Source organism: Trichogramma pretiosum, unplaced genomic scaffold (genome assembly GCF_000599845.2).
Source record: "Trichogramma pretiosum strain Unisexual culture from Peru unplaced genomic scaffold, Tpre_2.0 scaffold29, whole genome shotgun sequence".
Lineage (NCBI taxonomy): Eukaryota > Metazoa > Arthropoda > Insecta > Hymenoptera > Trichogrammatidae > Trichogramma > Trichogramma pretiosum.
This window is the reverse complement of record NW_019641669.1, coordinates 25,431-50,611: the sequence shown is the minus strand read 5'-3', so window position 1 is coordinate 50,611 and position 25,181 is coordinate 25,431. Positions and strand designations below refer to the sequence as shown.

At 44.7% G+C, this 25,181-nt stretch overlaps 1 protein-coding gene across 1 annotated transcript in view; it reads left to right on the top strand.

Annotated features, from left to right (window-relative positions):
• LOC106652208 (protein nubbin-like) overlaps positions 1-25,181 on the top strand; it is a 148,020-nt gene that overhangs the window by 110,743 nt on the left and 12,096 nt on the right. The window contains exon 4 of the mRNA XM_023460395.1: positions 5,633-5,689. Coding sequence (XP_023316163.1) covers positions 5,633-5,689 — 57 coding nt within the window. The remainder of the gene's footprint in view (positions 1-5,632; positions 5,690-25,181) is intronic.

The window sequence follows — 25,181 nt, the reverse complement described above, 5'->3', positions numbered from 1 at the left end:
GTTCAACGTGTATTTATAATAAAGCAGTTTATATATTTTCATGGTATTCGATAAAACGATCTTTGCGGTTTGTTTTGCAGCTTTATAAGCTATCCGCACGAACGAAACGCGGGAGAGAGAGAGAGAGAGAGCTCGGCGCTGATATTTTTTCAAATTCGTTTTGTCCGAGAGAAAAAGGAGAGAAAGAAAACGTATTGCGACGACATTTGGTGCGTGCGAGCGCGACTCTGCTACGGCTCATTCGTTTGCAAGCTCGCCAAGAGAGAGAGAGAGAGTAAGAGGGAGAAGCCTCGCCGAGGTCGCAACCCGTTTCTCGAGACTATGGCTCCTTTGTACTCTGGATTTCCTCTCCCGCATGGCGTACACCATATACTGAAAAAAGAGAAAGGCAGAATAAAAAAAAAAAATAGTAAGAAGGAAAGCTCCTCTCTTGCGACTTGCGAGGATCTGGAGCAGCAGCCTCGGCAAAGATGCGCGACTGCGTATACGATATGTACGTATGTATCCCCTACTTAGGCGCGCAAGTCTTAGTAGCTCCGAGAGCTTTGCCTCGCGTCGCTATGGCGACCTGCGCCGCACGGGTGGAGGCTGTAACGCAGCTCTCTCTGTCTCTCTCTCTTGCGCGCGAGATAAGCAGAAAGAAAGAGGGAAAGAGAGGAGAGGGCCTTTTATTTCTTCATAACGTCGGCCATTATTGCAGACGGCGCACGGCAAGAGCACACACAGTCAGCCGGCCACCCCCTCATTATAAGCCGGGGCGCTCGAGGCAGCAGCCAATGCACACGCAGTCAGCAGCCATCCAGCCAGCAAACCAGCCTCAACGCAGCACACAGTGCGAGAATATTCTTGTTTCAAAAAATAATCGCGCTAATGGCGCCGTTTGTAATTGGAAAAAGTACGCGCGCGTCTGTCTCTCGTTCTTGTATTCCTTGCCTGGCGCGCTCACTGCTGCTCTCCGCACACGCAGAGCGACCTTTTATACATCAGCGCGGCTCGCTCTCTCTCTCTCTATATGTATATACCACCGCGTACTCCCTCTTTCTCTCGCGGCTACTGCACCCTGCGTGAGCTCGAGCTCCCGGCTCCTACTACCGTGTACCCACCCCCGCTTCGTACACACGCACACACACACGCAGACGCTGCCTGCGTCCACCCCTTGCAGCCACCACCACCACCACCACCATCTCGCGTTATACGCGCGGAAATTTCGTAATTTTTTTCCCGCCTTCATCGCCAGACTCATTAATTTAAGTTTTTTAATTGGTACATTAATTAGAGCTAGCGCGCAGGCAGCATCGACTGCGCCCCAGCTATATGTACTGGAACTTTTGTATTCTTGCCGCTGGTATTTATAAGTCGGTGTGGGTGGCTGTGTATGTGTGTGCATTTATGTGTGAAACGTCCGTGTAGTGTATGTGCACCCCGCCGCTAAATACTGTCTCGGCTGCTGCTGCTGCTGCTGGAGCGCTTCGTGACGTTAAAGAGAGCAAACGAAGCAAAATGAGATAAAAGTTCCAATTCATCTATCCGTATAGCCAAGGCAAGCGTCCTGCTCGCTATATACGCGCGGCATTATTATATTTTTTTGACACGAACTTTATCTTCGTATTTATTATATATATATGTGCGCTCTTCGCCAACTTTTCTCGTCGTCTTCGTCGTCGTCGTCGTCTGACAGTTTCGAGCGAGGCAGTCTGGGGACGACGTAGAGCCGCCTGCAGTGACAAAAATATATATATCTCGAGCGCGGAGCAATAATTACTTCTCCGGAATATCCTCGAGAACGAGACGAATATTATACAACGTCGAGCGCACCGACTCGAATCTATATATTATAGTGAAAAGAAATTGTGCCTTTCGAGCTTTCAACCTTTACCTCTCTCTCCGCGCTCGAGCGCGTGCAATATTGCATGCATATAAACGAAGCTCGAAGCCTCCATACGTATATATAATACGAAGTGTGAAGGGGTGGTGGTCAGAGGCTAGTCGATTCAGAACGCGTAAAGCGAGTTTTTCTGCAGGCGTTCACACACACGCGCTCTATACATATGCGCGCATGGAAAAGGCATTCTCGGTCCAGCGTGACGGGACGTGTTTTCCATATCGTCGATTCGCTCCTCTCCTCTCTCGCTCTCTGTTAAAAAATTGATGACCCGCGGGCTATATAACACCGGAGCCCGCAACGCAACGCAACGCGGCCTTGCGAGAAGGCAAACTAGATTCGAAGCTTCGTATCATCTCGTATTCATGGTAAAGCGCATACATATAGGGCCTGCCGGAGGAAAAGCTCGTCGGAATATGCTTATAGGACACGTACGTACGTAAGGCAGCGGCGGCAGCGGTCAGCTTATACATGCGAATTTGTTTTCTATTCAAGTTTCATACGTTGGTTCGCGCGCGCGTACACACACACACACACACACACACACACGCCAAATTAATGGCTTTCACTGAGGCTGCTGCGCGCATTTAAACGTCGCGCCAAATACGATGCAGAGCGCAAGTCGTGTGTCCGACCGTATATATAAATATCGCAATGAAAAACGATTACAAATGTGCCTGCTTCAACTGCAAGCGTAGTATAGCCGATATAACGAGTTACTCGCTTTTCGAGTTCATATACGACAACGACGAAAGTCAGCTGCGCGCGTGAGTATGCGTATAATAAAGCGCAAAAGTAAGCATGGTAAAACATGGCTATATTATGCGAGAAAAGCTGCTGCTGCTACTGCTGGGCCAACATTGCGGTAGACCGCAAACACCGCTGCTATGAATACTTTATGAAGACTCGCGCTCGCTACGTACACCTAAAGCGGTGCGCAGCGCCTCCAGACCATGCATATAAAAATACACGATCTGTGCCGATCCTGCGAAGGATTCATCGACTTTTCCATATTTTTCCCGTCTCTTATGCATCAATACTTCATTATATTTGCCTTTTTTCTCGTATCACGGTCAAAACTGATCACCATATACCTGCCGCGCGTTTTTATTCGCGCGAATACTATATTATTCGGACATGTCGGCAACTTTCACGCACACACGACGACCTTCGTCATACACATCCATATGTGCACATATATGCGCGCAATTTGCATGGAGAAGTGCAACTGCGCCGAGCGCAATAAATAAAATATATATATTATGCACGTTTTTTTGTCGGGTGCCCGCGCGCGACCCACCGACGAGTGAAAGTTTTGTATAATAAGCAGCACGAATTGCTGCACCGAGCCGGCGAGCTCGATTCAACCGATTCGTAATATGAATAATTGAAATGGCCGCCGCCGCCGCCGATAATATATCGCGTGTGGCGTAATTGCGCCGAGGAGCTGCATGAGACTGGCTCCGAGCTAAGCAAACACTAAAATAATCATCCATGCACTGCATGCGAGTTAATACAATATCTGGCACAAAGTTGAGATTCACGCGAAAAATCGACCTTTATATCACGTGTATCCGATATATCTTCCGTGTATACGATATGCAGCAATATCCACCGATTGACTGACCTTTATGAATATGAAATGAAGTTTGCACGCGATGAACTTGCGCAGGCTCGACGAAATCGCGAAACGTCTCGTCTCCCTTATAAGCCATATGGAATATATATACTGTATTAGACTAATGCCATATATTGTGTGCGGGCAGAATCGAGCTGGCAATAAATACGACCTGTCAGCGCCTTCGATGCTTGCATCACTTATAATATTCCATATACGTCTGATACGGGGTGTCGATCGAACTTGAGTTTTTTCGACTGTGTACATAGTAGGAATTTTTGCAATGTAAACACGATATATGTTATTGGCATCGATCGTCTTCGTTAAACAAACTTTCATCGGAAATCTTCAATGTAATATTTACGCCATCATTATTACACATATTTGCAGTTTTATCAACTGAAACGAAGAAACAGTCTCATTTGGCAAAAGTAAAGGGCCGCTTCTCTCGCAAGATATCCACTTCCTTTCGTCAAAAATCTCGAGAGCATCGAACCGTGCAGTACTTACAGCTTGCGAAGCGTCTCCGAAATTAGCCGTTTGAAAAGTTTTTCGAGAACTCTGCGGGTCTCAATTAGTCGTCGTCACCGCGTATGTACCCGATAAAGGCTCTATATAGGCGTGCGCGCGCGCGAGACTACAAAACCGGCACTTTCGTCCCCAAAACTCATCTGCGGACACTGCACGAACGTAAATACGGACGCGGAGAAAAAAACACCCGCATACTTGCTGTGTGCGGCGGCGGCAGCGACGGCACGCTCACTTACTACCACGGGGGATCCGATCGCATCATCATGGGATCCTTTCGCAACTGCCGCCGATCGCATCCAAGTGCCTTCGTTTCATGTGCACAAATACATGTACTCTTTCGTCATTCTTCTTTAATTGATTCGTTGATGGAAAAAAAAAGAGGAGAAAAAAAAAGAATTCCTACTTTTTGCCCGATTTCGTAGCCCGTATTCTTCGACCGCACCGAAAATAAAATCGAAAACTTTTGTATTATATGACAGGATTATCTGAATACGGATAGAGAGCGCCTCGTTGCGCGGGGGTTGATTTACAGCCCCAGGGGTATCGTATCTGCCTGCCTGGCCACAGCCAGCAGCAACGCCAACACCACCGCGGGGCAGCGTCCAAAGTCCTGTTTACGGTGTGTGCCACTGACACACGTTGGTCATTCTCGAGAGCTTCAATACTGTTCACGGCTCTCCTATAGATTATTTGAATATCCCTGGCCATCCGTAATATGTAATATACTGGCAGCTTCTTCAACCCCACATGTTTCGAGGAACAAATGGAATGGACTTGGTTATTTTCTGCAGATCTCGGAGAGCTTAGTCTTGAGAATCGTCTCTTTTTCTCACATATACTAATTTCCACGTATATAGTAACGAAAGACTTTTTTATTATGAAAATATAAGTCAACCGTTTGATTTGAAGGTATAGTCAATAATGATACTGAATTTTATTTGACTTTTACATGAAATCTTCGTTGAAAATGAATGGATCCGTACCCAACTATTTTTGTTTACATTAGCTCCACAAAAAAATCATGGAAGTGCAATGAAAGTGAAGTGAAAAAATCATTAAAGCCAGCCTCTACCGCTAGATGGCGAGTAACGTTATCTGTAAACCTGCAAGTGACCAAGTCGAAACAATTGTATAAGTAAAAATAAGTCTTTTAGATTAGATTAGAAATCTGCAGTGAAAGGTTCAAAATAATTGTATAAGTAATAATAAAATTTTCTTCGGACTTATATTCAATTGAGGTAAATCTACTTATAATCTACTTATAAAAAAGAGAACGGCCGAAAAGTGAGGCCGCGTAAAAAGATCTCTCTGATTGGCTGACACTGACGACGACGCCCGACGCAAGCCGACTCGATACGAGCGCCTCCGCTGCTAACTGTCAACAGACACGAATGAAAAAGTTGACGCGCGCGAAGCCCGTTTGAAATTTAATATTTCTGAATCTTAAACTAACCTCGAAACACGAATAAAAAAATTGACGCGCGTGGAGCACGTTTGAAACATACTAATTTAGGAAAAACAATACATATGAATGAAATATCGTAAAGAATATTTTAATAATAATATTTTAATAATAGTATTAATGAATATTTTTGTTACAGCGAGCGACGCGCTTGGACGTGCAGAAAAGAATCCGTCATCGCCCGACTCGACGCATGGTAAGATATATTCAGAAATTCTAACATTAAAATTTTGACATGTTTCAAAAGTCACTTCCTTCGGCGCGCGCGCAATATCTCTTCTGATACACACAAAAACAAAAAACTTTCTGTTCGAACTTCGAGTAAAAAAGAGAGAAAAAAAACACAGTCTACCAAAAAACAGGTAGAGAAAAAACCAATGAAGAAATAAATTTACGGTTACGGGTGTACTTAGCAAAAGTGTGCAATCTGTGCACACATTAAATTATTGTTATACGTATGTATATACACGGGGCACTTCCGCGGAAGATGTCGAGAGTAAAAGAAAAAAATTCAGCATTTTTCCCCGAACGGCCGAGCCGAAACCGAAGGAGCCCAGCAGCAGCTCTCTTTCTCTCTGGGGGTAATTTTTTTCTGCGTAAAGTGTGTCATGAAGTCAATTATTATACGCATATAAAGGCGCGCGCGTGTGCTGCGCGGCTCGAACTTTGTCATTTGTTTTTCTTCACTGGGGTTTTGGACCCTTCCACTCTTTTATTCTCTCTCTCTTTTGCGCGCGCGCGCGCACTCACGCACCGTTAATATAATTTGCGTTTTTCGGAGGTAGCAGCTCGCTCTCAGCTCTCCTAAAGCCCTGCGCGAATGATCGACGAATCGTAAAAAAGAGCATGAGATAGGTGTACGTGGCTCTGTATATATATAGCTGTCGATAATCGACGGACAATTTGCAATTTGTACGCATAAGGCCTTCGCCAAAGCAGGAAGCCCGAGGGCCTTTTCCTGCCTCATTTGCTTGCTCTTTCTCTATGTCGTTCTCTCTCTCTCTTTTTTTCTCTCTTTTTTTTCGTCCCTCGCGATTTTTTTCCGCTGGTCATTTCGAGCTGCAGCCGTTATTGTTGCTGCAGCTTCGCTGTGTACACAATACAAATATATCTGCAGTATGTATAAGTATATAAATGTATAGTTATAATGTGTGCGAGTGAAGAGTTTGGAGCTGCGCTGCACTCACGTTCCTATACGCGCGGACGTGTTGGCTACTTTCGGTTTCGCAGCTCGAGTCGTTTGTATTCGCGATGATGCTCGTATATATATCTATACCTTCAACGCGCGGCGCACACCCAAAATTGCATTTTGTAAATTATGTAGACGTACGAGAGGCACCACACAGCATTGCTTTCTGTGTGTGTATTTATGCGCGAGGTGTAATTCCAGAGCTCGTGTATATAAAATATAACTGCTATTTATTGTTATAGCTCCAACTTCTTCATTAACCTCTCTCTTGAGAGCACACACAATTTCGGAGAGATATTCTCTCGCGGTAGAAACTTTCGTTGGAACGTGTGTGTGTGGGTCTGTCTGTGTGCGTATACTTACCGGACTTTTATCCGATTGTTGCGCTGAATAATTAAACGTATAATATTCGGCACACCGTGTAGAGTCACGAATTAGCCACGGTCCGAGCATTATCGTGGTAATATAATAAAGTGTATGCGCGAGCAAAAAATAAAAAACAGAACATCAAAGAATAATTTTTTCACAGAGTCATTCTTCCTCTCGTTTCCCTCTTTCTCTCTCTCTCTCCCTGATTTCACATGGTAGATGAGTGTGCAGGAACGAGCCCAAATGTACGGATGGCGGCTACCGCGCATTATATTATACGTATAACATTATCATGCGAATGCCGAATACATCTTACTCGAGTCAGGTGTAAGCTAATTTTACTATTGCGCATTACATGACCAAACCGATGAATATTCGTCCAATTCGAAATCGATCGACTTTAGCGAGATCGCGGACAATTTCGCGCGTTCGCTTGTAGAATGATAATAACGTGTATGCAAACGAGAAAGCTCGAAAACGACGACGACGATGACGACGAGGACGAAGACGACGACGACCGGCAATGCGAAGCATCAATCAGAGGACAGCCGAGTCAAAAGAAACATCAACTCGTTCGCCGCGAATTCATCGTTAGTCGAGAAAATAATGTACAAAAAACCAGAGTGGCAGCGGCGGCGGCAGCAGCTCCTGGAAACGTTTGTCTCTTTCAGTACCCAAACCGGTCGTAACCACGTTCACATGTATTATATACATACACACTTGCATACTTACATGCGTGCGTGTATATATAGCGATAATCTGCCTACGAGAGTAAAAGAAAAGCACAGGAGAGGGAGAGAGAGAGAGGAGATCCGCGCTCAGGTTCGGGAAGACAAAACGCCAAAGAACAAACCCGTGTTTTATTTTTATAGCATTTAGCCTGGTTGTTTGCCTTATTGCTATTTATCCTTTCTTCCTCTCCCCTCCCCTCGTTCTCTCTCTCAATTGGTAATTTAATTTTTAATGCTGATTCCGCGAATCTTCATGGCTTACTTTGGAGCTCGAGCGAGCGAACGAGCGAGCGCACACAAAAATTTTTGCGGCTCCGCTACAGGCAGCAAAGACACACAGGCGCGGACCCGAGAGGTGGCGAAAGAGTTGAAAATATATAATATATAACCTTCTGCTTATATACGCGAGCCAAGGTACAAGGTAGCGAACGAACGGTCGAGACAGAGAAAGAAATATTATACATACGAGTAGAGATAGATGTGAGTCAAGGGGGAGAAGGGCGCATGTTATTAAACATCATTAATGCTGTGACTCTTGGTGGGTCGCATACTCTGTAATTTGCGACGTACTTCCGATTTGGGCGCCGCGCGGCGTTCTGCGCCATCAATGATGATGACGATCGTCGTATAAAAAGCCCATACGTGGAGCCGGGCATACGTACATTTCAAAGTGACGGGAGTACCGCTCAAAGTGGTAGGTGCGTTTTGGTTTTGATGAGTTCGCGCGCAACCGAGTTACATTTTCGCGGAAAAAATCACATTCTTCGTGATCTCTGAACTACTGCGGGGTTGACCGGCACACGTCGAAACGATCGCGAAAGCTCGGAAACCGAGTGGCAAAATACAGGTACATTGCTCGGGTACATTGGCGCGTTTAATTATTCAAGCCGCGTAGGGGGACACCTGCGCTCTTTTCGTATATGGGCTCGGTGCGATCGATCAGCCTAACAAAAATTCATTTGCCTGTATACGAGAGCTGCAAAGCTATGCAGCAGTCCGAGCCGTACACGTCGCCTCCACTTGTGCCCACGCGCGCAGCCACATTAATGTATAATACGCCGTCCGATGCGCGTAATTTACGTCACGCTTCAACTTCCGTTATATGTGCATCGACAAGTCGAGAGAGAGAGAGAGAGAGAGAGAAAAGAAATGTATATAGACATACGTATAAATGAATACGCATGATTACATCGCGGAGGGAGAGAGAAGGAGAGAGAAAAAAAAGTAACAAGTATAGGCCGAGGACGTGCGCGACTCATCGTGAGAACGACGACTCTCTTTGCCGATCGGCGCGTACCTCGCGGATCGACGACACCAAAGTATTGTGCGCGCGAACGAGAGCTTGATTGAGAAATTACCATTGGAATTTCACGCCGCGATCGATGATGCTTCGAAGGTAGCGACTTTTTTTGCGTACCGAGCTTTTGGAGGCTTCCTTTTTATTGGCGATCGCTCGACATTGACGACTATTTCGGATTTTCCGAACTGCCACCGAGATATCTACGGCTCTTCCAGCCTTTACGGTATAAATAATTGCTTAAACTTTGAAAGAAAAAAGATTTTGTTTCAAGGTGTCGTCGCGAGAAAAATCGTTTCACCCAAAACTTTTTTCATACTTTTCACGCCTTGCCCTCGCTCACTCGCTCGCTTGGTCAAAAGTACTTTACTAGATCGAGTCGCTCTCGATAAAGGTCCTCTCTTTTCTCTCCGAGTCTCGAGGTCGGTCAATAGCTCAAAGCCGCGTGCATGAAAGATCGCTTCGCTTCTTGTCGCTGCTGCTTTATGCTCCGAAAAAAAGTGTATTACGTATTCACCATCGTCGTGACCGCAGTCCTTGGCCCCTCTGAAAACCCAGTGAAACGCGCATAGCTTGGCGCAGGCGACTTTGTTATTCAAATGATCGTGCTTTATAGAAGCGGGTGTGGAGTAGCGGCACACTTTACAATACGCATCGACGCGTTCGATTTCATTTCGACGACGACGACTCGCTTTGCAAACATCTTTTTCTCCTAGTAGCTCCGTCGCACCTCGATATACGTAATGCGCGCGCGCGGGCGCATTTCTTTGTTGCTCATACACTGCACACACAACTGCCTTATATATAGCTCTCTCTCTCTTTCTCTCGCGTTTATTAAACTCTCGGACTGCGCGCAGGACGTGCCCAAGCATATGCAAACACGTACGCGAAGTACCGTCGAATCTTTTTTGCATATATGTGCCCCGAAATTCATTTCGTCCGCCACGCTTCGCTCGACCGGACTGGCGATTGTCAACTTTTTTTCCACACTGACGGGTGAAAAAATGGAGAATATATTCAGATTGACTGGCTCGAGATTATATTGGATTTTTTCGTGCCTCGTGCGCGAGCGATATCTTGTAAAGTATCTGACAAAGGACGATTCGAGGCGATCTAGCTGATAAATTTTCTGTTCTTTTGTGTCGAGGCGATTTGCCCGCATATATAAAGCACGCAATATAATAATGACTTCATCGAGTCGTATAGCCGTCATTATTAAATGATAAAAATGCCGTTGAATTATCGTGTCAATCGATGCGCGTTTTTCCTTTAATACCGATCATATTTATATATAAATAATATGTCCGCGGCGTAGCTAAGTAATGATAATTTAGTTGCTTGTGTACACATACACACTCACATTCGCGCACACATACACGTGTGTGCATTCATATACGTTTGCGTTCGTCAAAAGTGATAACCGCTCATTATCGGTTGAATCTTAATTTATAAAAACAGCTGCTTTTTTGCCCGATTTTCGCATAAATATTTCTCTCTCGATTGCTGCTGCTCAGAGCTCTGTGCATATACAGACATTTGTTAACTGCACGCTCGCAATCTTCTAGATTCCGCGTAAATTATATAAAATAACTTTATACATCTCGCTCGGCAGCAGTTCGGTTTTGGTTTTACGTATTTACCCACACATATACGTACGCGCTTACATTATCGAAGGCACGCTGCATACATGGATACATAATCGATGCTGGATTTAAAATATTATTATTGAATACACGGAAAAAACGGGCCTCGTAATAAAATCACACACAGCTACTTGATTCTTCCCAAGAATCGCAGCAGCAGCTGAATTGTGGGCAGTTTACTCGCATGCACGTACGCGTGCATATAAATTGTAAGCGATCTCATGTGCCAAAAAAAAGCTGAACTTTAGCGCTCCTAGATTATCTTGTACACACTATTATACACAGAGTGCAATGTGCATTCGAACTGCAGTGCAAGACTTTTCGACCTTTGGACGAATTGCGCGAGATATCTCGCTCGACCGCTCTCGGATTGTTCTCATTATGCTCGCGAGTACGTCGCTGAAAGCTGCTGCTCTACGTGCCGCACGCAGATATTGGCCTCGGCACCTCGTGCGGTGTTGTGTGCCATACCTTTGGCGCGCGCGCGCTCAGCTCTAATCGCGTAAGCAGAAATTGGAAAACGAGCTCCGTATATCCATACGGCCAAAGAGATATCTTGCCGATTCTTCGAAGCTTAGAGCCGATGCAACTGCACTTTTCCCTCGCGCGAGTTCTTTCTTCTTCTGCTTCTTCTTCTACTGCTCCTGCTGCTGCTACAGCTACCACTACTACTATACTACTACCGATCACTACTCGTCTTTTTTTTTGTTCTTCGTTCGTTTTATTCGTCTTCTTCGATGCTGTATAGGTGTGCGCGTGCAGCACCTATATACGTATAAAGAGAGAGAGAGACTTGTTTCTCACGCGGTCCGCCAGGTCGTGTTATCGTTTTTATTATTATTGTTTTTTACTCTTTTTTTTCGTCAATTCGACATCAGGTGTTAGGACGATGATTATATACGACTTCTCGCGCGCGCGCGCTTATATTCAACGAAGATAACTAAGTTATTAACGATTACCAGTGAAATGAAGGCTGCTTATATTTACATTATTGCTCTACTTATCTCTTTCCTTTCATTTTTTGCTGTCTTTCTTCGATTTTTCTTATTAAATATCGATCCCATAACGAGCTCGCGGACAAGCCAAGCTCTCTTCGCAGCTGTGCTGAGAGACTTTATGTTTCTGCAAAACGATCGATCTCGCCTTGGCAATTATTATTATAAACGCGAGGAAAACTTATCCCGACCAATTCGTCCAATATCTTATACCTTTGTTTTTCCCTTCGTATATGTCGAGCGATCGCACGAACGCAGCTCCGCGGATTTTCCTTCCAAAGCACGAGCTTATAGTGCGCGGCCGTGCGTTTGAAAACGAGGACGCGGCGCGCGCAAAGCAGCAACAGAAAAGATCCAAGTGCTACAGTGGCTGCTAAAGAGAAAGAAAGCAGCGAACAAAGTGGCTACCAAGTGAGATAGCAATTAGCAATTAAAGCAATAAAACAGTCGGTATACGCGCGTCGAGCGACGTACATATACTGCACATACGCACACACGCGCGCGCGCGCGTAAAGTGCGGATCGAGTGAGACATCCCACGGAGGCGCTCGCGGCCTCCTTTCTTCTTTGCTTCCCTTTTTTTTCGTTCGCATCGGCGTTCGATGCGAAGCTGATATTGTTCATTGTACTTCCTCTCTCTCGCGTTTAAAAACAATTGCTCGCAGCTCGCACTCGTATAGATGATATACATCGGTGCACTACACAAGCAGCGGCGTTTTAATCGATTATCACGTGATGATCGGTCGCGAGGCTTAATCGGCTTTATTGCTCTCTCTCTCTCTCTCTCTGTCTCGGCTTTGGAGTGCGCACTTGGGATGTCACTGTCTTTCTCGCTTTGGTATAATCGCTCGTGCCTCGATGATGATCGATATTTATCAAGCTTGTTTATGCCTCAAGAGAGAGAGAGAGAAAGAGAGAAATGGGCGGTGGCGATTGATTCGATTGGTTGACTGGCAAATTGTCACCGCAATGCATACACATACACTTGTACGTGTGTGTACACAAGTGTTTAAAGTGAATCGTAAGCTCGATGTTCGTCTTGTTTCATACGTATGTATCGCTCGAGTCGAGCAGCGCGCACACATGTGTGATAAAAAATAAATTACACACAGCCGCGCAGAGTAGGATGTGGCTTATGCGCGCGCGTCTCGCGGCCATGTACAAATTGCCTCTGACGCCCACGCTCGTTCGTCGTAACTTCTGCATAATTGCACTTCTACGTCGTGTGTCGTTGCAAAGTCGCTCTTCTTCTGTCTTCTCTCTGCCTCGTATACTTACCGAGTCTTTGCGTTGGATTTATGTCAACTTTTTTTTTTGCTTTTCTTTTATTGTTGTCAATCGAGGAAGGAGTGTCGCGCGTTTATCGAACGATAACGCGACGCGATGCTCGCCAAGTTTATAAGTTGATGATTTTTAATGCCGATGATTATTCTCGAAAATGCTTCACAATTATCCTAACGTCAATAGGCATGTAAATTTGTCCGGCTCGTGCAGTTTATGTACATTTTTATGCTTCGTGTAACCCGCATTGCACACCCGCAGCGGCCCTTTTAAGCAATCGTCGATTAGCATAAATCCACGTTTCCGCGTATTACGGGCATATTATACACATAAAAAAGCCACTCAACGCCGGTCACTATATATTACATACGTAGCACTCATGCCGAGCGTTAAACCGATCTTCGTCCAGTTACACACATATATCCACGAGCACCCTCATGTTGGGCTGGGGCTTTTTTTTCAACGCCACAGTAGCAGCACACCGCTGCGCGTTTAGTGCACATTCAATTAGCGACTGCCGCGCTTGATGTGTGTATGTGTTTGCTATATATACAGTACATGTGTATAGGCTCGCGTGGGTGGCGTGCGTTAACCGAAGGGGTTTGACCCCCCTCGACATCGTGGATACATTTCGCTACTTTTTAAGTCTCTTAACGTTTCTGACCTTCGTGCGCTCGGCAGTATATGATACGCGACGATCTATGAGTGTTGTATATACGTACTACGAAGGGGAGCTTCGAGGCAACAGGCTGACACGATGATTGTCAAGATTCTTCGACTCGAGCTCGCGTGGGCACTATCTATTCCTCACCACTGTAAACCCTTAATATCCCCACTGAGCAACTAACGTGCCTCCACTTCCCTCGGTACGAAAAAAAAAATTTATATGCAACCAGCGCGCAATCCGAATTCGTGTTGTAAGATGATCCTTTCGTTATTTGGATACTATAAGAAAGAAATTTAACAAAATGATCGAAATTATTTTTCCGTTCTGTATATTTTCAAGTCTTTTTAGGAACTATTGTTTATGGAGGCCGCTGAAATAAAGCCACGGAAGTAGGATAGAAATTCACAAAAGTCTTAGAGATTCGTATACACACACACACAAAGCTAAAGTGTTCGCGCATCGCATCGTATAAAAACTATTATATTCCGCGGCATTATACAGCTGCTGCGCACGAAGATCGAGTTGGATCTCGAGATTCGGAGATTCGAGAGAATGAGTAAGTGTGTATATAAGGTGCTGAAAAGGGAAATATATATCGCTCCTCGAGTGCGCGAGCTGCAGGTTAAGCGCGAGTATATCTTTAACCTCTCTCTCTCTCTCTCTCCTTTCTTTCTTTTTCTTTTTTTTTTCGAGAAATGTAACAAGGTGCAGCGCGTCTATGTTTAATACATAAACACTGCTGTACTATACATTTTCCAATGGTATTCGATGGGCCTATTAAAGCTGGTATAAAGCAACTCGAGTAAAGAACACAGCACCAGCGCGTAATTGTGAAATCGAAGACGATCTATAATATATCTGGTGTTTGCCTGGATCGCGTGCATATTCGTGCCCTCGACTCTGTGAGGTTGAGAAAAAAATTATTCCGTCAAATCGTCGAATACCCCGAGAACGAGCGTTACAGAGGCGTCAAGATTCGCGCGTAGCACGAAAAATCGAGGGATAACGACGACAGGCATCAGAAGTGTCGAGGCAAGTTTTTGCGACGTAATGCGGACGGCGGTCACACCATTAGCAGCCATCTTCGGCGCACGAATGAATATCATATCGTGTACGCGACAAAAAGGATATATATAAAGTAGTAGCAGTAGCCAGTCGCGGAGCTGTGAAGGCACGCATCTTTTATATGTAGTAGAGTCGAGATTGTAATTGCTGTCATCGTATAAGCAGTCGTGTCATCGCATTCGAGCCCATATTATACACGAGTGTGCCAAAGCTGGGTGTGTGTGTATTATAACGCGACATGTATTATTATATAGAGATATGTCCGATAGGCAATATGGGAGTCCCTTTTATAGGCACTGACTGACGCGCCATATACGTGCCTGCAGCAGCGCGGCCAGCACTTATGGTACGCACGAGCCACAACGATAGCCTTTATTTTTCACCTCTCTATATACGCGCAAGTGTGCCTATGTATGTATAAGATGCAGGACTCGAGGTACTTTTCTAAATAATAAGCCCTTGTGTACGTGGACACGCGTGTAATGCACTTCTTTCCTTCTCTCTTTCTCTTCTTACCTTGCGCGCATAATCGCAGGGGTTGGTCAGTTCGAGACTTGTAAATACACGAGTAATCGCGCTCGAGCGGCAGCAGTCCCCCCCTTGTACCAAGCACTGCCTGCGAGTGCTGCTGAGGCGCCTGATCCTGCGCACGGATCTGCACTGCGTCATATTTTGTACAAATATCGTTTTAATCGAATCGTTTTCGCAGTCGTGCTTTATCGGCAAGCTGACGCCTCCCTTGATTTTTCTTTATCGGTTAGTTGCGATCGATCGCGTTCGTTCTACTTTGACCATTATCTATACATTTTATTAATTAAGCTTATCGGAATCTAATCGTGCTTTGGCATAAACTTTGCGTATTAATTGACAGCCTCTCGATAGTGATATCCAGCAAAGAGAAAGAAAAAAAAATTAGCACTCGACCTCGTCACACACAGAACCGTCAGCGCGGTCAGTTCGTTAAATCTCGAGTATATGATCATAATACGAATGCGCCGCAGACTGTCTCAGACCCACGCTTTATAAGTGCTATGTAATATGGAAAAATCTGCCGCGGGGGACGACGTCACGACACAGAAAGAGAGAGAGAGAGAGAGAGACAGAGAAAGCTCTGCGGGAACTCGATAAGCAATGCGAGGGTGTTTTCGCGCTCGAGCAAGTCTCAAGGTGCTAACCTAGTGCACGAAGGAGTAAAACAGCCACTGCCTATAGAGTTTAATGCGAGTTATTCTGCGCCCTCGTATCTGGGTGCCTGAGCGATCGTCAACCCATAAAAAAAAGGTCACGTCTATATTTGTCCATTCTTTGTGATTGGCTCTTACATATTCCTATAACTTTGTTTTTTCTTTAATAACTTTTGAGAATTTGAGCATGCGCCATCTAGCAGTAACTTTGGTACCGTTTGATGTTTCTAAACATTGTTTAAAAAGGTCTCGCGATTCGAAAGAAATGTTTCATGAATTATGACATGTTTATCTTTAAATGTAATACTTTTAAATTTTTTGAAATTTTTGATAAATTAGAACCCTAGAAATAAATATTGTTGTCAGACTTCTTTAAGACTTAAATACTTCGTCCTTACAAAGCAAAACATCAAATGTTATCTAAGTTTCCGCTAGATGGCTAGTTCCCGAAGTCTCAAAAAACACAAGAGAAAAAGTAAAGTTTTATGAATAAGTAAGAACCAAGCAACCTATTACTTTAAACTGTTGTCTTATTATTTCTTCTTTGGCCTTGGAGTGAGTGAGATTCACTACCGAATTGCCACTGAACTCATATTGTCGAATGTTAACTGCAAATATTAGCAAAAATTAATTAAAACACGTGCAAGCTTGCAATAGCAGCAGACCCTTGCTTCGAAGAATCTGCTGTTGTCTACAAAGTACAAGGAAAGATGCTGTGTGCTTGGGGTTCCTTCTTTCTCTCTCTCTCTCTCTCTAGTGACATACTATATGACATGCTGCGGTACGCGTGACTCGACTGCCCGATAAGGACCCGTGCATGTTATAACATACTTACCAATCACTGGGACGGACTAGCTAGTGTTCCTTTTTCCCGGCCAGTGCCTCAGTTGTCGTCGTCGTGCAGCTATCCTACGGTAGAGAGGAAAAAGGACGTGGATAGCTGCTCTCGCAAGCTACTACGACGCACGGCGCTGCGGCAACGCTCGATGCATGCATAATATCCCAAAGACTCTCGGCTGTATGTGTGTATACGCGTGGACCGATATTCAAATAATTCACTGCAGCAGTAGCAACATCCATATGTATGTGTGTACGTAATGCTGACATTGGGGAGTAGTACACTTGCTCAAATCCGAACTCGAGCGAGCTAACGGAGAAAGAGAGAGAGGATATCGAATTTATTTACCCGAGCGTATCGATTCGCGTGAGGCGCGTGTCGACGCAAATGCCGCGCTGAAATTACCATATTTCTCATTTTACCGAATTCGCCGCATATTACATTATATATACGTACGGGGCATATAATTAATCGACCGACACTTGTATCGTGTATATATCTGTGGCATTTGGCTGAATCATTGCCGCTCGTGTAATCCGTAATTTTCGATCGACCGCGAGTCGATACTCTGCTTCATTCTCTCGTTCTCTTTTCTATTCCTATAATTTTTTAATATCCCTTCGAAAACTTTCGAGAATGGCACGACGTACATATCGTACTTACGACTGCACACCGACGGATATACGGTCCACGACTTTGGCACGTATTTATATGGAACACATCGTACATCACTGCCATGCCCTACGCAAAAGTCTAAAAGGCGAGTGAGCTCGAGCTATATACACGGATGGTCAGCTGCGGAGGCGAGATATATAAATAAATATTCGAATCGTACAAATACTTCCTCTCTCGCTGTCTGGCGAATAATGCAATAGCCGCCTGCGTTCGTTTAACATGCATAGGCTCATTTCCTTACGCTCGTAATACACGCGCGTATAGTCCTGCTGCTGCTGCCTCATGATGGCTCTGCTCTACGTATATATATGAGGGGCGCCAACGATGTGCTACGTGAGTTTTTTCCTCAAATGTGTCGGGGGCCGCCGGCCACCGCCGCTACTTTGCGCGCATGTAAATATTCATCGTCAAATATAGGTATATAAACTCGAGCTGCTGAGGTCGAGTGAAAGAGATAGAAAGAGAGAGAAGGAAAAGAGAATTTATTTAAATTGACTGCACGCTTCGTCCGAGCTCCGTACCTGCAGCGACGACGATTCGGCCGGGTGTTCGTCATCCATCAATATATATAGCGATTCGCATTCGATTGACGCGTCGTCCCTTATGTACGATCAAATCTGAGTCTCAGAATTCGATATGCTTTATCGATTATAATTTTTCCGGATATTATTTATGCTATTCTCGTTTGAAACGATGCGACTTTGAACTATTTTTTAGAATGATGATGCATATTTGCGGATAAAATGTTGCGTTACAACTAATGATTGATTTTGATAAAATCAACGGTCCGACACAATTGGACTGCATATTATCCATAGAGTTCGATAATGAAAACCACACACGCCGATATTATACGCTCAACACGCGCAGCATCTGTTTCTATCTCCTAATTACAATTTATATATATATAGTAGACATCTCGTCCCTTTTCGTTTTCATCGGGGCAAGCTTAATGACCCTATGGTCCGCATGGTCGAACCCCGATCGGTTCGAAGCAACGTATACACACAGGCACAAGTATACATCACCGAATATACGCTGTTTAATTTAGTTTTATTTTAATGTAACGCCTGCGCGCGCGCGCCAGTGGCGGCGTCGGCATCGGAGCTGATCAATGATTTAGACCGCATTGTTCTTCTGGCTTCTTCTTTCTCATTTTATATATACTTACATGTTAAGAGGAGCAAATTTTCACCCGTAAATCCTGCGAGAACGTTTAATATCCTTTTCGTGTCGAAGAAAAATGTGTAACGAAATTAATCGAAATCTCTGAGCTTTTTTATTTATTTTTTTTTTCATTTTTTGTACGTTTCTTCTCGTAGGAAACGCGTGGAGAAGAAGCAGCAGCAGCGGCAAGTTGAGCGACGGGGGTACGTACGCCATTTTTTCTTGCGTAATAGCGCACACGCGCGCAACATCCTTTGGTCCATTACGTGCACACGATCGCTCAGTTGCAGCAGCATTGCCACACTATCTTTTTTTTCTCCGTCTCTCTTTTTCTTTTTCTCTAAGCTACGCAAAGAAAGGATTGCGTATTTTATAAGAAAAAGAGGGGCGTCTCTTTCCTTCTCTGGGATGGGGGCGCGCATTAAGGGGAGGCGAAAAAATAACACGGGAGAGGATGATAGAAATTCGAGCCGCAAAAGGGTTTAGCATCGGAGCGCGCGCGTACGCTCGGAGCTCTTATGTAAGCAAGTAAGCGCGCGAGTACATATTTAGAGACGCGCGCCGTAACACAGCTCGGAGTAGAGGTGATATAGCTATTACTCGAGTAACGCGCGAGCAAATACATATAGACACGTACACGTTATAAGTAAGCGGGGTGGAAAAATTTCTCTCCTTTCATCCTTCGAAAATGAGTCACGATCTCCGTAACCCTTTGCCGATGTCGTCGTCGCCGCTGCTGCTGCTACTCCACTCGTTGCGTTTTTATATATATTACGCGTATTGGCACGCGACACGACGCTTTTATATGTGTGTGTATTTTATAGGTTGTACATAGGCCATATTGCAGCCTACGGTTGCGCACGCGTGTACTTGCGTACATGTACGTGTATTGTAATAACATAGATACGCAACGAGGTACTGCGGCGCGTTGATCGCACACCCTTTTGCATAGCTCTTGCCATTGGCCGCACGAGCTCCGTCTTGTTATTTTTAAATCTCGAAACGCGCATGTGCGCGCGCGCGCCTATGTACCCCATAACACACACACACACACACAAGTATAGAGAAAAGGAACGTTCGTCGTTTTCAACCCTCCCCAATCGTACGCACGCAGTCTAGGCGCGTACATGGGTAATTTCACTACTCGGTGGCTTTGGCCTAATGCGATTCGCAATGGAGGATGCACATCGCCTGTAAATGCTTTTTTCCTTTATCTCCCATTGTACGCTCGAATTATTTTTCTTTTTCTCTGTCTTTGGCTATGTAGATAAATCATGCAAGATGGCATGCGTAACGTGTGAATTAAATATATTTTTCAAGACGCCGATTGTGTGTTTACCGGAACTCGCGAGTCGAGAAAAAAAGCTTATTAATGAATTAATTTTGCTCGATCATATTTTGTATACATTATGTATATCTTCGGCTTTCTTTTTACCTGTTCAAGCATATAATCGCACCGCCACCGCCGTCGCGGCCGCGTGTACACATATTCTAATAAAGTTCCGGTCGCGATTTTTTGAGAATTAATGAAACCGCGAGAGACCACCGAGTACTTCTGTTTACTAATACATAAGTGTACTGATTTTTGACAATCATCGAATCAGTCTATCGTGCACTAAAAGTTCTCGCGGTAAAAAAAAAATTTTAAAAGAATTACCGAAGAGTTTTATACGATATTTCATCGGTGAGGAATTTTTCATTCAAGCGAAAGAAATGCGTACTGAATCGATGGTGTGGTGATCGCCAATAATACACGTAAAGCTAAAGGCGTTCAAGTTCGCACTTTTACATTTTATATAATACACATATATTGGCTAGCGAAATGACCGATTGCGTTGATATATAGTATAAATGTATCGCGCGCGAGCCTCGAGATATCCTAAATACGGTCAAATTGCGTATACGCGTAGGTATTATTATTGTATATTATACGTATAGAAAAGTCCGGCTCGAGACCCGATCTCTATGCGCGCCCAACAATGGCGCAAAACCGGTGCATTCACTGAATAAGCAAACGTGTGAATTTATGAGTTTCAATTTTTCCTTTTTCCTCATTACATCTAAACACACACACGCGTGCGCGCGCGCTGTATGTTTCTCTATATACTGCTATTGCTGCTGCTGTGTTCGTGTGCTGTGTAGCGCGCAACGATGCCATAATCGAATGAGTGCGCAATTGTCATTACAGCGCTATATGTATACTCACACATAGACAAGCGCACACAGATGTGGGGTAGCTTAATAAAATCGTATACAAGTCGCGACGGCTGGAAGGTGCCATAATAATGCCCAGCATATAGGCTGCTTCTCTGCTGTGTGCGTCGAGCGCAGTTATTGCGCCTCCCCCGTATATATAATAAGCATGAGAAGAAGAACCCGCTGCGTGCGTAGCGTGCGAGTATGTGCGTGTGTGTGTGTGTCGCGCAAAAGCTAAGAAAAACGTCGTCAAGGCAGATGCGAGGAGCAATGCGATCGAGTCAAAAAAAAAATGTCTCTCCATGTGTACATGCGGCTCTACTTGTCTGTTGTGTTGCTTACGGCTCTGCATAGTCTAATACGATCTTCTTCGTCTACTTCTTATGCTTCTTTTTTTCTCCCCATCGATGAGTGCACACGTATGGATCGTCCTGTGCGCGACACATAGAATACGCGTCGTTTGTGTGTACAGAGCACTTTATCTTTTATGGAGATTTTTTTTCTCAAAGACCGAGGCTATGTATATTTTCGTGGCCTAGGAGTAACAATGCCGTGTCTCAAAGTCGGGGGATCCAAGAGAGAGAAGGAGGATGCACGTCGCGTGAATTTTGCGTTTTAAATGCGGGAGGAAAAAGGAGGAAAATCCAGGCCAAAAGTGCCATTGATTATTTTCTCGTTTTGACTGATTTCAAAGTCGTTATGTGTCGACTGCTTTGCTCCTGAATGAAAAGTCAGACGAATGGCTAAGGTACACTAATAAAAGTGAAGTGATGACTATTATATGCAGCTGTGCGTCATAAAAAGAGAGGCAAAAAAATACACAAGTATATGAAATGCCAATCGTGCAGCCTTGAATGCGGCCGGTATTAACGAGCAAGGACGAACTGTGTAGGGATAAAATCCATCTAATGTACATACGTATACCTGGACGTATAACTAGTCCCAAAGTATCGGTTCATTTTTTAACAAAACTTTTGTCATTCGAGGCGGTGATTTTCGAAGAAAAAAACCACATATAAATACTGAGTAATAGTAATGCTCGTTGTGTGCGTATTATATATTACGATACGTGCAAAAGTATACGATGATGATCCTCACGAGCATAGTAGCAGTCCCGAACGGTCCTCCGCGAAAAAAGAAGTCAAGTAAAAACAAGCCCCATAAACAGTTCGCAGAAGAGGAAATAAACGCTGTATGCGAAAGAGACAAGGTGGACCTCTGGTACGCTGCAGTCGCGCGCGCGCGCACAAGAGTCCACCGGTCGTCCCCGGCATTCGCCCATCGGAAGAGGAGCTAGAGCCGAGCACTCACTCGGCAGCAGCAGCAGCAGCCAACCTCGGATAATGAGAAAGTAGAAGTAACAAGAAAAAGAGCTAGGAGAGAAACGAGAGGGAATGTATCGATTTGCAGAATTTCGAGCGACCCGAGCCCGAGCGAAAAATATCACTGGGATTGCAAAAGCAAAAAATTGAGAGAGAGAGAAAGAAAAAGAAGAACGAAACAAAACACATGCCTAGGAGAAATTAGGATGTACGGAGAACAACCGCAAGCCGGCCGGCCCAGGAGAGAAAAGTCGTAAAAAAATTTGACTCGGACGATCCACGCAAGGGAGAGCGCGAGAGAGTTGCATAAAATCTTGGGTATGCTGCATTTTAGCTCTGATGTTCGCGCGGCACAACGAGTGATTTCTTTTTTGCTCGAACTTCGCGCGATAATCGCGTAGAGTGAATTAATGCTGCAAATATAATTTGATTTGCTGTCCTTCGGAGAAAAGACGAGAGACTTCACATCTGAATTAAATCGAGTTTCAAGCGAATGTTTATACATGTTTGGAATATTATTGTATTTTAAATCAAGTGTCACTCTCAAGAAACCGGGCGATCATCTACATCTTTACATACAGACCGCGGTCACATATAAAATTGTCTTTGAGTCGAAGATAATTTCTGGCTGCTCTAATAAAGATTATTCAATTGCGTTCTGCAAAAAAAATCTTTCAAATGCATGGTAGACTAACTCGAAACCTTGAACCCGAACAAAAAGTTTAAATCCAGCTTAAAACAGAACCGCTCAAAGTGCACAGATACAAAGGAATAACGATGGTAACAGGTTGTCCGATCGATCAATAACTCATCTGAGAAAGTCGAGTGTCACTTGTAGCCGGATCTACGTCATGCGTGCGAGAGCATGAAGCTGCTGCTGTATATTCGGTGCGGTGACTGCAAGTAAAATCCTCCCGTATAGACGTCACCTGACCATTGGCTCACATACTAGCGGCACATGAACTCTCGGTACACAGGCCAACTGCCCCAAAAAGCATTTTTTGCCCTGCTCTCTCAGTCTCTCTCTCTCTGACTATGTCTCTCCCCGCACATGTCTCTAACGCACACTCGAGCTACCTGAAGCGGTCAGACGCATTGGTTCCGCAGCGCAAAGCGGGGGAGTATTGTGTATACCACTACCATACAGACACATAGACGTCGGCTAGGCCGCAGCTGCGAGCTGCAGCGATCACTATATATACCTAAAACGACCCCTCGGGCCCAGTGAGTCGCGCTCACGCACGCGCGCAATTTAACCGAATGTGTGAGTGCGTTGCGTGGGTGATGGATAGACGACGACGTGGCCGATCTCTGTTATACGCATTGTTCTGCTTTCCCCACAAGCCATTGCACGCGCAACTAGATTTGCGCGCAATTTATCTCATTTTCTCATAGAACCTCTCACTCGCGACGCATACATATATCTCGGCTGCTGCCTACACGTACATACGTAGCTCTGCGCGATGACGATTGCCGCATTCGTTCATATGTGTACCTTCCTTCCTTTCTTCCTTCCTTTTTCCGTAAACGCGCGAACTTCGCACGGACCGTATAGTTGTAAATAAATGCGATAGTCTTTTCAAGTGATTCGACGAGTGTGCCCCATTGTTTTCCGCTGGGCCTTTCAGTACTTCACCAATTTTGCGGGGCATGAGAAAAATTAGCCGCGTAGGCCCCAATAAATTTGACACAGCAGTAGTCGTCGCGTTGACACGCCACTTCGTCATGATAAGACAAGAGAGGGGGTGTGAACGTCTTTTGTCGACAAAGTGATTTCGTACTTTTGTACTAGTATCGCAACGAGCCCAATGCCGGTGATATATGTCCAAGTTGAGTTTTGAGAGCGAGCGAAATTTCAAAGAGACGTTTCTATTATGATGTTTGCGCCGCGTGAATGCAGTTATTTTATGCTTTGATTGCTTCTCTGCTGCGTGGGATTTTTGGGTGCCGACGTGTAGTTCAACAGGTCAAGGGCGCGAATTTTCATCGAGATATCTATATCAAATCATCCAAATTTTCACTCTTGATTCAGGGCCTGTATAAAATAGCCGTTGTAAGTCGTGATTTTCGACATGCGTCTGCGAGTCAAACATATACGTTAGATGAAAAAAAAATCCCTTGCAAATTTGAAGAACCGATGCTTCTCTGTGATGAAAAAAAACAAGAAAGAGAAAGAGAGGAAAGTACCAACGGAAATCAAGTTCAAGCTTCCGTCTTAACGTCAACGCTCCGTCCCTTACATTACCTCAGAAGTCTTAGGCGCGGCTTCTGTGTGTTCGTTCAAGACTTCGCAGCAGCCAATCGCGCGTTCGCCTCTCCTTTTTTCTTTCCTCGTACACAACTAGAATGTACCTGTAACTTTTTCGGTTAAAAATATCGCGACCCACCGAAGATAGAGTAAAAAATGACAGTTAAGGTGCTCTTTTTTCACTCAAGGCCCTACTACTTCTACCACTGATCGCTGGCAGAGCGCCATTTCTTCTGTGCGCCGATTTGCGCCGCGCAGCCCGCGCGCGATTGCAACCGAAAATAAGCGCCGTTTTTTTTTCTATTCGTCGGATAAGTTGTCAAAATTCCGTGTCTATAGATATATTTTTTTCCACTTCTCCCTTACCATCTCCTCTCGCGCGCGCATTTTTTGCCTGCGCAGTTTTTCGCTTAAAAAAAATGATGACAACAAAGATATGGGCTTGAGTGAGCGAGAGAGACGGAAGAAAACCGAAAAAGTGTAGAAAAGTGACGGTTACACGTTAAGTCATCTTTCTCTCTCGCTCATCGTTGCAGCTACATTATTTTTTTTTTTTTTTTTAATGCTTCTTTATTCTTTTCGCGATCTGCAACGTTTCTCGGCGCGCAAAAAGGGCGCAACAACGACGGATACGGGGATACGCGCGTTTATATTAATAATCGCTCGTAACGTAAAGAAATCGTAACCGTTCGTTTCGCGATATTCTTGAGGTGAGCCATTTAATAGCTGCCAGTGTGTGTACACAAATACTAGTTTCGCGCGCGTGAATGCGTCAAAGTACTGGCTTTTTATGCGCAAAAAGGGTGTATACCTGATGTAAAA